Below are 14,400 nucleotides of genomic sequence, written 5' to 3'. Positions count from 1 at the left end.
CTGTACTTTACGTGTTGTCTGTACTTTATATGTTGTCTGTACTTTACATGTTGTCTGTACTTTACATGTTGTTTGTACTTTATATGTTGTTTGTACTTTACGTGTTGTCTGTCCTTTATGTGTTCTCTGTACTTCATATGTTGTCTGTACTTTACATGTTGTCTGTACTTTACATGTTGTTTGTCTAAATCAGGTCTCTCTTGTAAATGGGTCCTCGTGACTCGATGAGACTAACCTGTCGAAATAAAGATTGAATGAATTAATCTGACACATCTTATTCTTCCTAAACTGTTTTTATTTATGTGAAACGGGTATTTTCTTATCTTGACACCCCCCCCCCCCCCCCCCCCCCCCCCCCCGTCATAAATGCTCCATATCTTGTTCATGTGTTGTGAGGAGAAGTGGGCTGCTGCGTCAACAGAACGGGTCAACGTCAACCTGCATTCCACACGTTAGCAGTAACTCATGATGTGTTCAGGAGCAAAGTCCATGTAGGATTTTATAACGTGTCGTATCTCTCCGTGTCATTAGGCCATCGTCATGCTGGCCCATGTGTCCACGGCGGGGCGAGTGGGGAGGGGAAACAAACCGAGAGCTCAGCGGTTTAAATGTTCACTGTTTGGCCCAAGTGGGCAGATTTTTATCAGTGCGGCGCTGTTGGGTCCAGAGCGATTGGAATAACGCTTTTGAACGCTCAGACGAACGAACGACAAAAGCTGTGTTGTGCAAACAATGTGCCGCACAACCCCCGAACCAAACGAGCGTGCCCTCATTCAGCATGTTTGATGGTTTGGGTTAAAACACGACAACTTCGGAGCGACAGTTTCATATTTCTTCATTTCCCATCGTTCAACCCTGTTTGCATTTTATTCCCTGAACACCTGAATTACAAAATATTATAATTAACGTTGAATGTGTTTGTGTGTTTCAGGACCGGACTCGGCCCTTTGACCCCTTTAACTTGGTCTCTTTGGAGAATTCCTTAATGGACATGATCAGGACTGACCATGACAAAGGAAAACCACACCCAGCCGGGGGCCCACCAGTGACCATCGCTGACATAATATGGAGGAATCATTTCGCAGGTTAGGAATATTTGTACACGTTAAGACGTTAATTCTTTTAATCTGTTAGTCTGGAATAAAATCAGCATGTAGTATCTGAAATCCAAGTTTACACAATAAGAAAAGGTTTGTAATCTCAATCAAAAAGGGTTAAATCAGGTCACCTGGACAGGCTGTTTTTGGGCGAAACGTTTCGTCTTTCATCCAGATGACTTAGTCAGTCTGAGGCCTGCCAACAGGATCTGTCGTATAAATATCACCTCCTTGACATTTGGAGCCAGCCCAGAAACTGACAAAAATAAAATTTAAACTTACACAAAAAGCTTCACCAACAAGTTACACTTGTCTGAATTATTGACCATCTGAACTAGAGGGGGAGTGGTGGCGCAGAGGTTACAAGATGGGCCTGTGATCGGAAAGTCGCAGGTTCACCTCCCGGTACCGTCAACATCAAAATGTGGGTGGAAAAGGTGAAACACCCACACCTGCCTCCACCCTCATTCGCCCCACTCTGGGCCCCACTCTGGGCCCCTGAGCAAGGCACTCAACCCCCACCATCTGCTCCCTAACAGGTCTCTCTTGAAAATGAGTTCTCTTGGCTCAATGAGACTACCTGGATAAATAAAGGGTAAATGAAAAAATAAAAAATAAAAACCTCCATAACTTGCATTTGTTCTTTATTTTATTTTCTCTTCACTAAATGTTTTGCGTTGTTTAAAGGGACAGTCTGGTCATTTTTGAAGTGATGTTCTATGTAATTGCTGTCAGTGCGTTAACATCTGACATCGGTCCAGGAGAAAAAGAGTTTCCTGTGCGGCGTGGCATCTTCGGGGGAAACAAACTTCCTGCTTATTGACTTTAAACTCATCAAGCTTAAAACTTTCAGATCGTGGAGCCCGGGGGTGTCCAGTCCTGGTCCCGGGCCACCATCCTTCATGTTTTATGTTTCTCTGCTCTAACACATAATTTGAGTCAGTAGGTGATTAACAGGCCTCTGGTAGTCACACTGTTGAATCTGGTGTGGAGCAAAGAAACGAGTCAAACCTGCAGGATGGGGGCCCTCCAGGCCGGACACCCCTGGTGTAACCAGTTGTTTGTTTGAACCCAGTTTGTTGCTTTAACTCTTCAGCGTTGGTTAGAGTCTGAAAACCAGCAGTCAGAACTAATTAATGCAGCCGTCCCAGTTCTGCATTCCCATCTGAACGGCCCCGCCCACACCGTCATCCCATCACACACATTTCTGACATACCGCCCATTGTGCTCAGAATAGCTCCGATGCTTTCGGCTTTATGAGCCCTCGAATGTGTTTATTTTTTATACAAGAGCCGGTCGGTTAAACACACGTGCACATACACACGCACACACACACACACTGCTGCTGACATGCACATTGACTGCGTCATTACAAACATTAGCTAAAAGTAGCAAAAGATTAGCTTAAATTAACAAAAGGCTGACTAGGAGCTAAAGTAGCAAAAGGCTAACATAAAGTATCGAAGGATAAAAGCTAAAATCAGCACAACAGTAGCTAAAATAGCTAGCCTTTTGCTGCTTTTAGCTAGCATATTTCTAATTTAAGCTTTGAGCTAGCCTTTTGCTACATTTAGCTTCTAAGCATCATTTTGTTATCTTTAGCTTTTAGATAGCCTTGTAACTGGCTGTAACTAGTACCCACCACTGCACCCAGTATTCACTGGTTAACTGGTCACCATTAACTTCACACAGACTCTCTCACTGGTACATTTTCATCTTTAAATCACTTCCTGGTCTGCTGCCTTCATACATCTCCTCCTACATGTCTCTGTGTGAGTGCAGCTACAGCGTGCACTCTCAGGACATCATTACCTGCAGTGTTCCCTCAGTGAGGACTGAACTAGACAAAAGGACCTTCTCCTACTCCGCTCCTGTTTCCTGGAACATCTTGTAAAAAGATCTGAAGCTCCTGACCTTTGACCTCTCTAAGTGTCTTCAGTCTGTTCAGTTCCTGGAAAAAAAACAATGCACACATGTTCCTGTTTTTAGTTTTCTACATCATCTTATAATCTAGCTGTTTTTATTTTTTGTTACATTTTTAAATACCATTTTATTTTCACTTGTTGTTCTCAATTTGTACGCATCTTTTATAATTGAGTATCATTGTCTTTGTTGTCCACTGTTGTCTTCACTCTTTGTTAAAACCAGGTCTGTCTTGTAAATGGGTCCCGAGGCTCAGTGGGACTAACTTGTATAAATAAAGGTTGAATGAATGAATCTACAAACCTCAGTAGAAAAAGTGATCCAAATTTATCAAAGGGTACAAACTAAAAGTAGTGGAATGACAGTGTCTGCAATGGAAACGTCATTTTCTTGTTTTTTTCGAGTCACCAACTCGTCTCCGGCAGTCACAGCCAAATGGGATGCCACCTTTAGCTTCTCTTCAGCTGCTGTTTCACCCACAGCTTCACATCTGGCAGGCTTAGTATTTTCTCCTGGGGGGCAGCTTTGAGCTGGTGCCTGTATTGGTCAAGCTGAGGGTTGGTTCATTATCTGGTCAAATTGTCTTGGACTCGTGTCGTCACAGTTGACTGGAAGCTGCGATCAGCTCCTGTCAGGATGTTTTAGAGTGTTGTGCTGTTTTGTGAAAGCCAACGGACTTAAAGAGACATTTTGGTTTATGAAAGGGCGTTTGAACAAACTGCTCTGACATATTTGAGATACGAGCTGTTTTTTACACCAGCGACCCACTCTGGTCTTAGCCATGTTAGCCTTTAGCTCATCAATCTGGTCAGAGCAGCCGGTCTTTCAAAGAGCCAACTCTCTAGAACACCACTTTAGTATGGTTGAAATATCCCTTTAATGTTTGTGACGGGGTCAGATTGAGTCGTAACTGAGGGCTGTGGTTGAGGAAACGTAAACGGCGTCACCGTTTGGCTGCTGCTCGATGGAAAGCATGAGTTTAAGTGGAGCAGTAAAGTGAGCAGCAGGTCCCTAAAATGGAAATGTGAGTGTTTTGTTTCCACGAGTCTTTGCAAAACGAGAAGACGTTTGTTTCCTCGTCTTCATGAGGTAAAGCTTCACGGTGAGTGGTGTCAACATCAGGCTTCCCGTGAAGATCTCCTCTTTTAAACGTTGTTTCCTCTGCAGAGCAAAAAATGCTCCACTGAATCTGGTTTTAACCCCATAAACTTTTCAACCACTGCGGTGTTGACTCATGAGATGATTTCATCTGGACAGGGACGTGTGTGTGTGTGTGTGTGTGTGTCTGTGTGTGTGTGTGTGTGTGGGGGTGGGGGGGGGGGGGGTACTTTAAATGTCCTGTAATGACTGCAGAGAGATAAGAAGATGTGTTTAAAGGTTAGATGCCACCTTAGGTCCAATAAACAGCTCCTTCACAGTGTTTCTGTAAGCATGACTAAGATTATCCAGTCTGGGCTGCAGAACATGCCTCGGCATGTTTGTTTGTTTGTTTGTTTGTTTACTTTAGCTGTTTGTCCAGATTTCCAAAGGTCTGAGTGCTGCTGGAAGCTTCCAGGATTCCTAAAAGCCTCTTGTTTTTTAAAACGCATCTAAAAAATGTTAGAACACTTGTGTTGATGGACGGTTCATGTTGTCAAGATTGTTGCCTTATCTGTGGCTTGATAATTCGACGACCTTTGACCCCTGATAATCTTTGCAGAAGTTCTGCCAAACAAAAACGGTTTTCTTAACGAGATCTCTGACCAGTTGGACAATAGACACCATTTGAGAGATGTCTGCGTCAGCTATAAAACAGGACTGGAAAATATTGTGAGCTGTTCAGTTTTTATAAATTTAAAATGATAAAATCACACGAGCGTCGCCACGTTGTTTACAGTGGAATGCATTCTGGGTAAGTGATGTAGGTGGGTGTCTTCAAGCTCCGTCCAGCTTGAGTGGTAATTTCAGGCGATGTCTGACATTCAGATCTTTAATTTGAACCGGAGCACGTTGACAGAGAAGAATGCAGAAATGACTCGGCCTGCAGCTGAACATGATGAAGACTGAACGATGAAGAGGAGGGAGTCGAGCAGAAGAGCTGCTGATGAGACAGACTCTGCTGCAGAGAGCTCCGTTTTCTGTCACTCTTGACGAGCTTCAAAATGTGTTCTCATTACTTTCACGTTCTCTTCATCCATCCATCCATCCATCCATCCATCCATCCATCCATCAGCTCCTGCTTGTCCTAATTTGGGTCGGGTTGGGGGGTGTTCTGGACCACAGAGTAATGCACAACACCATCGCAGGATGTGCACAGTGGTCCGGTACCGCCACAGAGATGGATGACGGACGTCAGGGGTTTGTGGGATGGTGCCTCAGCTTTAGCTTGTTTAGTGTTAGCTCCGGAGCAGATGAACTACAGATCACGAGTTCATCACATTTGATTGTTTTGACCCAAAAATGCGTAAAGAAAAATGATTCCTCGGCTTTTGACGCTGTGTGAGTTGATTTTAACTTGCCTCTATTCTATAATTCTATAATAGTCATTTAGTTCTTATCTTTACCTACTTTATATTTTGTGCTGTGTCCTTTGCTTGTTTTACTGTACAGCACTTTGGTTGTTCTTGTTGCTGTTTTTAAGTGCTTTATAAATAAAGTGGCATGGTATACTATAGCAACATAAGGACTAATAAAGCGTATAACTTTATTGTCCAGCATTGTAACTTTTTAGGCTTGATTCCTTGTCTTCGTTTCCACTGCATCCTATACACATAATCACCCAGAATGCATTGCACTAATATAATAATGTTGACATTCTTAGGTGAAAATTTTAATAATAACTTCTTTAATAATTAGCTGTTATGTCACAAAAAGCAACTTTTTGTAGAACAGTAAAACATTTTGTAAACGTGCAGGTAGTTGGAGATCCCTTAATAAAATTAAAGATCCATCATTCCTTGAAGGAATAACGCCCACCGCCTTTCACGCCAGACTTTGAGACCCAGATCATCATGGAGTTTGTCGTTTGGTCAAATCTGGACAATAACGTGATACGACATCTTGAGCAATCTGTTAGGGCTGGAAGTATGGAGCACAAACTCTAATGGTGCTCCGCACGGCACCAGTTATGGGTCTGCCCACTGCCAGAACCCACCCCCACTCAGCCCAGTTTATAGCGTCACTTTGTTGACCACCAGTGAACAAGGCCAGGCTGATTCTGGCAGATCCTGATCACCCACTCCATGGTGAGTTCAGGTGTCTTCCATCTGGACGCAGGTTTCTGCTGCTCTGATGTAGAACGAACAGACTGAACAACTCGTTCATCCCTGTAGTGACCAGGCTTCTCAACGAACACTGATGACCTGTTATTTTAATGTCTTGTCTGGTGTGGATGTTTTGTGTCGACTGACTGTGACACCAAAAGACCCTTGAGGACAATAAAGATTCTTGAACTTGAATTTGGGACCACCTTGTTTGCGGTTCCAAGTGGACTGCTTCGAGGTGCCGATTCTGATATTAGCAGGCAGCAGCGGTTGATTGGCCAGCGGAGCTTCGTCACTGGATGACCTGCAAACTACGTCTGAACCTCCACTTCCTCTTCGAGCGCTGAAGAGAGTTTTTCTAGTTTCTAGTTCAGTATGGAAGCTTGAAAAACAGCGCCGTGAACCAATGACGTGGTCGACCTTTCTGTCGTCATTGTGGATCAGAGGATTCAGCACGAGCTGCACGGCACGATGAGAAACCGCCCACTTTGCACTGACGATCCCGCCCACCGAGCGGGGAAACGAGTCACGGTGGTTATTCACCTCCACCTGAGAAGAACTGAGAAGAGGAGAACCGACTCGAGTCACTTATCAAAGCAAAGCGGCTTAAAGTTCTACCACACCAGCTCTGAGCTCAGGTTTTATAAAACTAACGGTTGTAACAGCCATCTTGAATCAGGTTGAACAAACAAAGGTTATTTGTTGTTGATGTACGTCCAATAATTAACCAGCGATTCATGGGATATTATGCTAACAGATTACATTATGAGTGGTAGGTGATGTCCCTCAGAGTTCTGCCGCCGTGTTTTCTCTTCTCTTCTTGCTCGTGGTCTGTTTGGATTTTTGAGTCAGCAGAAAGTCGTCATGTGGTCCGAGCTGTTTCTTTTTCTTTCTCCTGGGTTATTATTTCCACACCTTGCTGTTGGCACTCCCACTCTGCTGCCAGAGGTTCAGCTGAGGTTTTCTCATGGACGTGCTAATGGGCTTTTAATGGGTGCTGTAAATGTCAAAGTGCAGGAGGGAAACGGTCGACTGGAATCTAAAGAAAATATACAAGTTGGAAGCTAGAAGAGCAGCATTGTGATTTTTTGTTGGTAGGTGAGATTGTTGATCAACTCTGCCTCAGAGAGGCAACAGAACAGAGTGTTGATGCTGATCTGAAGCTCGGCTCAAGTGCAGAGGACGGATGTTGAATATGGAGCTACCAGGAAATTCATACACAGAGGAGGTTGATGAATGTAGTGGAGGATCTGCACAGGGTTGGTGTGATAGAGAGGCATGCTGGGAGAAGGAGGCAGATGATCTGCTGTGGAGACCCCTAAAGGCACCAGCTGGAGGAAGAAGGTTCAGACTCTCAGAATCAGCCTTTATTGTCATTGCACAGAAGCACAACGAAATTTAATTTCATTACAGCACGTCCAAAGAAACAACCAACCAAACGACATCATGGGTAGACGGGTGCCTGAGGCTGCAGCCTCATGAGAGGTGCTGCCTTTTTCATAAGATAAGGAAAATGGAACACGAGGAAAGGGGAGGTAAAAATAAAAATAAAAAATCTCACACTGTGTCTCTAACAAGACACAGTGTGAAAGTTCCAAAAAACCTCAGCACAAAAAAGCAACATACAGATGACATCAGACATATGCATGTGGAGGGAGGCCAGCGAAGGTGGTAACGGGTAGTGGGAGCAGCACATCTTGTTCACATAACATCCAGGAGAATTTGAGATAGTCAGCCTTCCAAGGCCGACACGGGGGAGCCAGATTCAGATAACGGTTGTTTGGGGTCAGGCCGACTCCGTTTAATTTCCGTCTGCCTTACAGTCTCACTGGTACATCTCACTGGTCGAGAAAATTTGATCAGTTGCGTTGAGAGACCAGCTGACCAGATCCATAATTTACAATTCGGAAGATATGCAAAGAGAGTCTCCGAAAGGTTCACAAGATAAAGAGCAGAAGCAGAGGAAGAGGAAAGAGTGGAAGAAAAACTGTCCATCTTCACCAAGAGCAAGAAGGAAATAAAACCTTCCTTCTCTCCAAGAAGTTGCAGCCGCAACTATTAACACAAATTCAACCAATCCCTGCAAATTTAGCAAATTCTTGATATTTTAATCAATCACCTACAGTAAATGTTTCCTCAAATTTTCCCAATCCCCATCGCTCCCTGCCTATTTTTACTTCCTGGAAGTTGAACCTGCCAGATGGAAGTATGTTTAAAGCCTCATCACAGCCAAAATGTCAAAATAAAGTAAGAAGAAAAATAATAAACGCGTGAGAAATATTTTCTCCAGGATTCAGTTTATGACCCATCAGGTCCCTGGAGGCGCTGCTTGTCCAGTTTGGTGAACTTTGATTCATATTTAAGAACATTTTTTATGTGACTTCTCACCAGTGACTGATTGTGACAACAGACAACTGCTTGCCTGATGGACCTTCATTTCAGAGCACGCTGTAGTCTTATTTGAAGCAGTTTTATTTTCTAAACATGTCAGGAGTCCCATTCACTGCCAGTCAAAATGGACAGGTTGTTTGCCCCAAAAGGAGGCAGAAGCATTTCAACGAGGCAAAGTACCCGGACGTGGTGCCCCTCAGGTCAGGAACTTCCTGTGTGATCAAAGAAACAGGAAGCAGATGGCGTAAACCCTCCACAGCGAGCACCACTGCGGTTGAGGATGTCTCGGGGTCTCCATGAAGGAATGTGACCAGAACAGCAACAGCTCCGGGGCCCCCGGGCCCTGCCAGTCAGCTCCTTGTTGGGGGAACCAGTTGACTCTTACCCAGAGCTATTTAAAGCTAGTTGCAGGAACTGGCACCCCCCACGTATCATCCAAAAGGACTGGTGTGGACAGAAAGGCAAGCAGGGGACTTGTGTTTGCTTTAACCTTTGCCTTCCAGTCAGAAAAGTCACAGATTTGATGACCGTAGCGTTTAACGTATTATTAGTCTTTAGGAAGAGGATTTACTCCTCCTCTTTTCTGATTGCACCAGTACTGGGTTAAAGTCCACAACTTGCTCTAAAGCCAGACTGGATTCTCTCTGAAGAATCAGCCGGTTAGACTTTTGAGCTGAGACCTTGTAATCCAGTTGATAAACCAATAAACGGACCACCTACACAGTTGTCGATACATGGCTCGGCACCGCTGTCCCTCGGGTTTGTTGAACTTGGACGACAGCCTTGCTCAACCGTCAGATGTTGACTGGTGAAACAGCGAAAGGAGAGGCTGGGTTGAGAACTTTGTGGAGAATTAAATAACTTCCCCCTGAGCCTGGACAGAGCATGTGATGTTTTCTTCACTGTTTCCATCTTAACAATAATCACACAAGGTCACCAGCTTTAACTTTTGCCTCCATCTCACTCTGTCCTCACTCCAACCTCCATGTCCTTTAAAGCTGCTTTCCCAGTGATAAGTGCGACTCCACTCGGCTCTCGTCGTATCAGTTCTACTCGGGTGGAGATGATTTGCCACTGTTTCCCTGCTCTATAGGTGGGGTCGTCAATGCGAAGTGGACTGTATTGAAACTGGTCATTGTGTTCAAGCCACTCCGCCCATTGTCCCATTGTGGTCCTTAATCATCCTCTAACTGGACTTCAGTTTCTTTAACTTACCCCGGCACTGATTATAAGTCTGGGTGTAGCCATGCTATGCCAACATCTCTGTCTGTAAATGTGTTAATTTCTTGTGGCGCCGTCCAGCTCACGCTGAATCCCAACGTCTACCAACAAAGTAAGAAAGGTCTGTTCCTCATCACTGGTCCATGGCACTATTTCTGGAACTTCATACCAGAAACTAATACAAACAACACACACTCAACACAGAGAGGAAGTGGAGGTTCAGATGTAGCTTTCAGTTTTGCTGGGCGGGTCACCTGATGACGTAGCTCCACTGGCCAATCAACAGCTGCTGTCTATACGTCAAAATCATCACCTCAGAGCAGTCCACATAAACCAGGATGAGTGGGGGTGGGTATTGGCAGTGGGCCCTTAAGGGAAGGGAAGTTTGAGATCATCATCATTGAATGTTCCCATACTATGATGGAATTAGTTCTCTACTTTTAACCCAGCACACATGAGATACTCCCAGGTGGAGCAGTGGGCGGCTATGTCAAGTCAAATCAGATTTATTTATAGAGCACATTTAAAACAGAAGCTGTTGCCAAAATGCTTCACAAAAAGATCACAGCATCAAATAAAAATTTGCAACATATAATTACAGCATATGAAATAAAAACTGAAAAACAAAAAACATATTTCAAATTCAATTCAAAATTCAAAAATACTTTATTAATCCCAAAGAGAAATTATTTGTTGTTGTAGCTCGTTATCCTCGTTTCATTGAGAGATGTTATAGATGCTGATGCTGTAGACAGGAAGGATCTCTTGTAAAGGTCCATCCCACAGTGGATCCTGAGAAACTGGCTGCAGATGCTGTCCGAGCCATCCAACCAAACTCAGCTGGCCTCTCGGTTCCCCCGGGCTCTAGGACCGCCCATATGCCAGCAGAACTCCTCCCAGAGCGATGGCCACTCCTCCCAGCAGTCTGCCGAGCTCCTCATCGCTGCAGACAGACAACTGTAGGTGCCGAGGGACGATCCTGTCCTTCCACTGTCATGAACCGTGTTTCCTGCTAGTTCCAGGATCTCAGTGGTCAGGCACTCGAGCACAGCTGGCAGGTAGATGAGAATGCATCCACAGAACATCCTTTCAACTCTTTTGAGATTTGGGGCTGTAGTTGAGATATTATTTGAGCTTTTGAGATGTTAATCAGCTGCTGGTTGTAGAAAACTGCCTTGTTGCCATGGTTACGCATCATAACAAATGTCCAAAACTAAAAAAGTTTCAGTAAAAATCCTTCCAGCTGCTCAGCATCTGATACCAGAGGAAACAATCATCCAAAAAATGTGATTTACATCCAGAAGAAGAGGAATTAAAGTTTCCAAAAGCAAAATCTCAGAATGAAAGTAGAGCTGCTCCAACGTGCAGCCACCTGGAGCGGAGCAGTTCTGGAACAAGAATTCATTCACTCTCTCATTCACACCTAGGGACAATTTAGAGTTGCCAATCAGCCTAACATGCATGTTTTTGGTCTGTGGGAGGAAACCAGAGTACCCGGAGAAAACCCACGCATGCACAGAGAGAACATGCAAACTCCACCCAGAAAGACCCCCGAACCGGGATTTGAACCAGGGACCTGCTCGCTGAGAGGCAGCAGCTCTACCAGTTGCGCCACCGTGCTGCCCTCTTTTACATTCCTAATGCAAAAAATCCAAGATGGTCGCCTTAGCTAAAAGAAAAAATATCATACCAAACCGAACTGCACCCGCAAACCACCCCACCCCCGACATAGCGCTAAGCCAGCGGCATGCAATACAGGCGTGCTAGCTAAAAAGCTAAAGGCAGCACTCATTTTTGCCGTGTTGAGCTGAAAGTTGGTGTGATGGTATATGAGGGCGAACCACAACACTAAGTCGAATCAAAATTTAAAACTGCTGCAACGTGGCAGTCCCTGACAAAGATTCTCCAGGAACTTATAGATTACTCTAAGATGTACCCAGCTGATTGTTTTTGGGTATCTCCTCAGGAGCGTTCTTGCTGTTTTCTGTATGTTTCTGATAAAAGTTGTAGAGATAGAAAGAACCGGGATAGTTTTTGTTTAGACGTTCTGCAACGTGCACTGTTCAGGAAAGCTCCAACATGGACCCATGTGACTGTTAAAGAATGGCCTTATTTATTATCTTCTTCTATAACAGGACGTATGGGATTCAACTTCCGTCATCCTGGAGCAGACAACGTCATGACGCTGAACGGTGAGTCATGTTTTAGGTATTCATACCTGCTTCAGTTTTACAGATGAGTCACAGATACTTTACCGTCTGGGTTCAAACAATCATCAGGAATGAGAGGAATTTCATGATTAACGTGTCCTCACCACCACGGTTTGTGTCAGATGGTTTTTTGAAGACCAGGATTCCCTGACACAAGTACGCACCTTCATTCACGCTTGACCTGGAAATAGTTTTAAAATACCCCAACATGTAAGACTAGATTCCCCTTCGATGGACAGACGACCGGTCAGGGAGGGGACCACAAAGTTTTCTTGCCTTTTTTATTTTTTGCGGTCCTCATTCCTTTTTAATCCTCAGTTAGAATCGTCTTAACTGGCTGGTGATCAAACCATATCAGTTACCTCATCAGTTACAGGTTTGGATGTGGATATTTTGTTCTTGTACCTGTAAAAGTGTCTTGTAGCTTTTGCCGTCGTCACATGGTGACAAGCTTGTTTTGACTCAGATTGATGAGAACTGGTTGTCATGGCATCTTACTGAGCCAGACGCGTCTCTTCTGACTTTTCAGGTTTGTCTGAGGTGAATTTCCACTGTTCTTTGCTGTGCGTTGAGAAAGAAGCCTTGGTTTCAGCTTTGACACCCTCTTACACGATACAACTCCTCTCTGTGAATTATGGGGATGTGACTGGATTGCAACAAATTCTGACACCTTCGTTGTGAAGGTAGTTATGTTGCTACGCCCTTAGTGCTGACCAAACAGGGTTTCTGTTAGTGTCGGTGTTCCTGGGACACTCTACCACGATCTATTTGCAAATCTTTTATAATATTAGGATAAGATAGAACTTTATTGATCCTGCAGGAAATTGTTGTGCCAGAGTTTCAGTGCAAAAGAACAAGGAATCACACAAGGTATAAAAATTACACAGAATATAAAAAATGAAAAAATAATGCAGGATGCAGGTCTACGTTAGAAGATCACACCAGGTTAGCACAATGCTTTCGCCGCAGGTATCACACCTGTTCCCTCGACCATGTCCCAGTCAAAGTCTAGTCTGGGAATGAGGCTAAAGTGGCCAGTCCTGCTTCAAGTTCTCGACTACCAAAACCACAGAGGAGTTGCATACGGAGCCACCATGACCTTGCTACAGAGGTTTTGTTCATGTTCAAACCAGTGATGACCTATGGTCCCTCTGCTGCATTCTTACTACATGCCTGAGGCCTCACTAAGACCCTGCAAAGACCATCAACATTTGGTTGTTTTTTTATTTTTATTTTAGCCGAGTTATCGTCTATCTAACAAAGTAGAGTCAGGTCCGCTGGACTGATTCTTCTTGTTGAAACGTTTCGTCTTTTATCCAGAAGACTTCTTCAGTCTGAGGAGCTGCAACAATCTCAGTCTTATAAATAGCACCTTCACTTAGTGGATCAACCAGTTTGTTGTTGACAACCAGAACCAGCTGTTCATGTGATCAAGAAGGACCATCAGCCTAACAATGGATCATTAGCACCTGATGGCTGTTTACTGTTCACAGAGGGCTGAGTGATACTAGCAATCACAGCATTGTAAGAGGGGGACAGTTGAACCCGGAGGCTCCACCCCTGTTTAATGATGGACGATTTCTTTTCACAAAGATGGCCTCCTTTACTCCTCTCTCAAACCATCGTTCCTCTCTGTCCAGGATGTGAACATCTTCATCCCTGAAAGAGTGACCTCTGACCTGGAGATGAGTGTAGACCTCAGAGTCCTGGCCTGATGATGTTGATCTTCTGTGCTGGGCCATCCTTTTGGCCAGTGGCTGTTTAGTTTCCCCGATGTAAGACTGATCACCCTCCTGACACTGAACAACATACACAACATTATTCTGTTTGTGCCGGGGGACTGGATCTTTGGGATGAACCAGTCTTTAATGTATTTTGGGGTTTAAAAGCCACTGGGACGTTGTGTTTAGAAAATAAACGTCTCAGTTTCTCTGATACTCCCTCAACATACGGAATGACCACTGGTCTGGGTCTGGGTTCCTCCTTTTCACCTGATGGCTGACTGGAGTCCTGTTTGGGTTTCTTCTCTGCTTTCAGGAAGGCCCAGTTAGGATATCCACATTGCTCTAGAGCCTGTCTTGTGTGGGATTTCTCCTTCTGCCTGGCTCCTGAGTTAGTGGGGACGCTGTCTGCTCTGTGGTACAGAGTCCTGATGACTCCTAACTTGTGCTCCAAAGGGTGATGGGAGTCAAACTGCAAATACTGGTCTGTGTGGGTGGGTTTGTGGTACACCTCAGTTTGCAAATGTCCTCTATCAGAGACTGAGACCTCACAGTCCAAGAAAGCCAACCTGCCATTTTTTACATCTTCTCGTGT

At 44.5% G+C, this 14,400-nt stretch overlaps 2 protein-coding genes across 2 annotated transcripts in view; both read left to right on the top strand.

The window, feature by feature from the left end:
• LOC119421533 (cytoplasmic polyadenylation element-binding protein 3) overlaps positions 1 to 1,090 on the top strand; it is a 13,164-nt gene extending 12,074 nt beyond the window's left edge. The window contains exon 3 of the mRNA XM_037688915.1: positions 932 to 1,090. Coding sequence (XP_037544843.1) covers positions 932 to 1,090 — 159 coding nt within the window. The remainder of the gene's footprint in view (positions 1 to 931) is intronic.
• The window catches only part of LOC119421085, a gene marked incomplete at its 3' end in the record, with an annotated part of 641,076 nt that overhangs the window by 482,541 nt on the left and 144,135 nt on the right, over positions 1 to 14,400 (top strand).

This window comes from Nematolebias whitei, chromosome 1 (assembly GCF_014905685.2).
Source record: "Nematolebias whitei isolate Nwh7 chromosome 1, NemWhi1, whole genome shotgun sequence".
In the NCBI taxonomy this organism is placed as follows: domain Eukaryota; kingdom Metazoa; phylum Chordata; class Actinopteri; order Cyprinodontiformes; family Rivulidae; genus Nematolebias; species Nematolebias whitei.
Note: the sequence above shows the minus strand (reverse complement) of the source record. Positions and strands in the feature narration are given on the sequence as shown.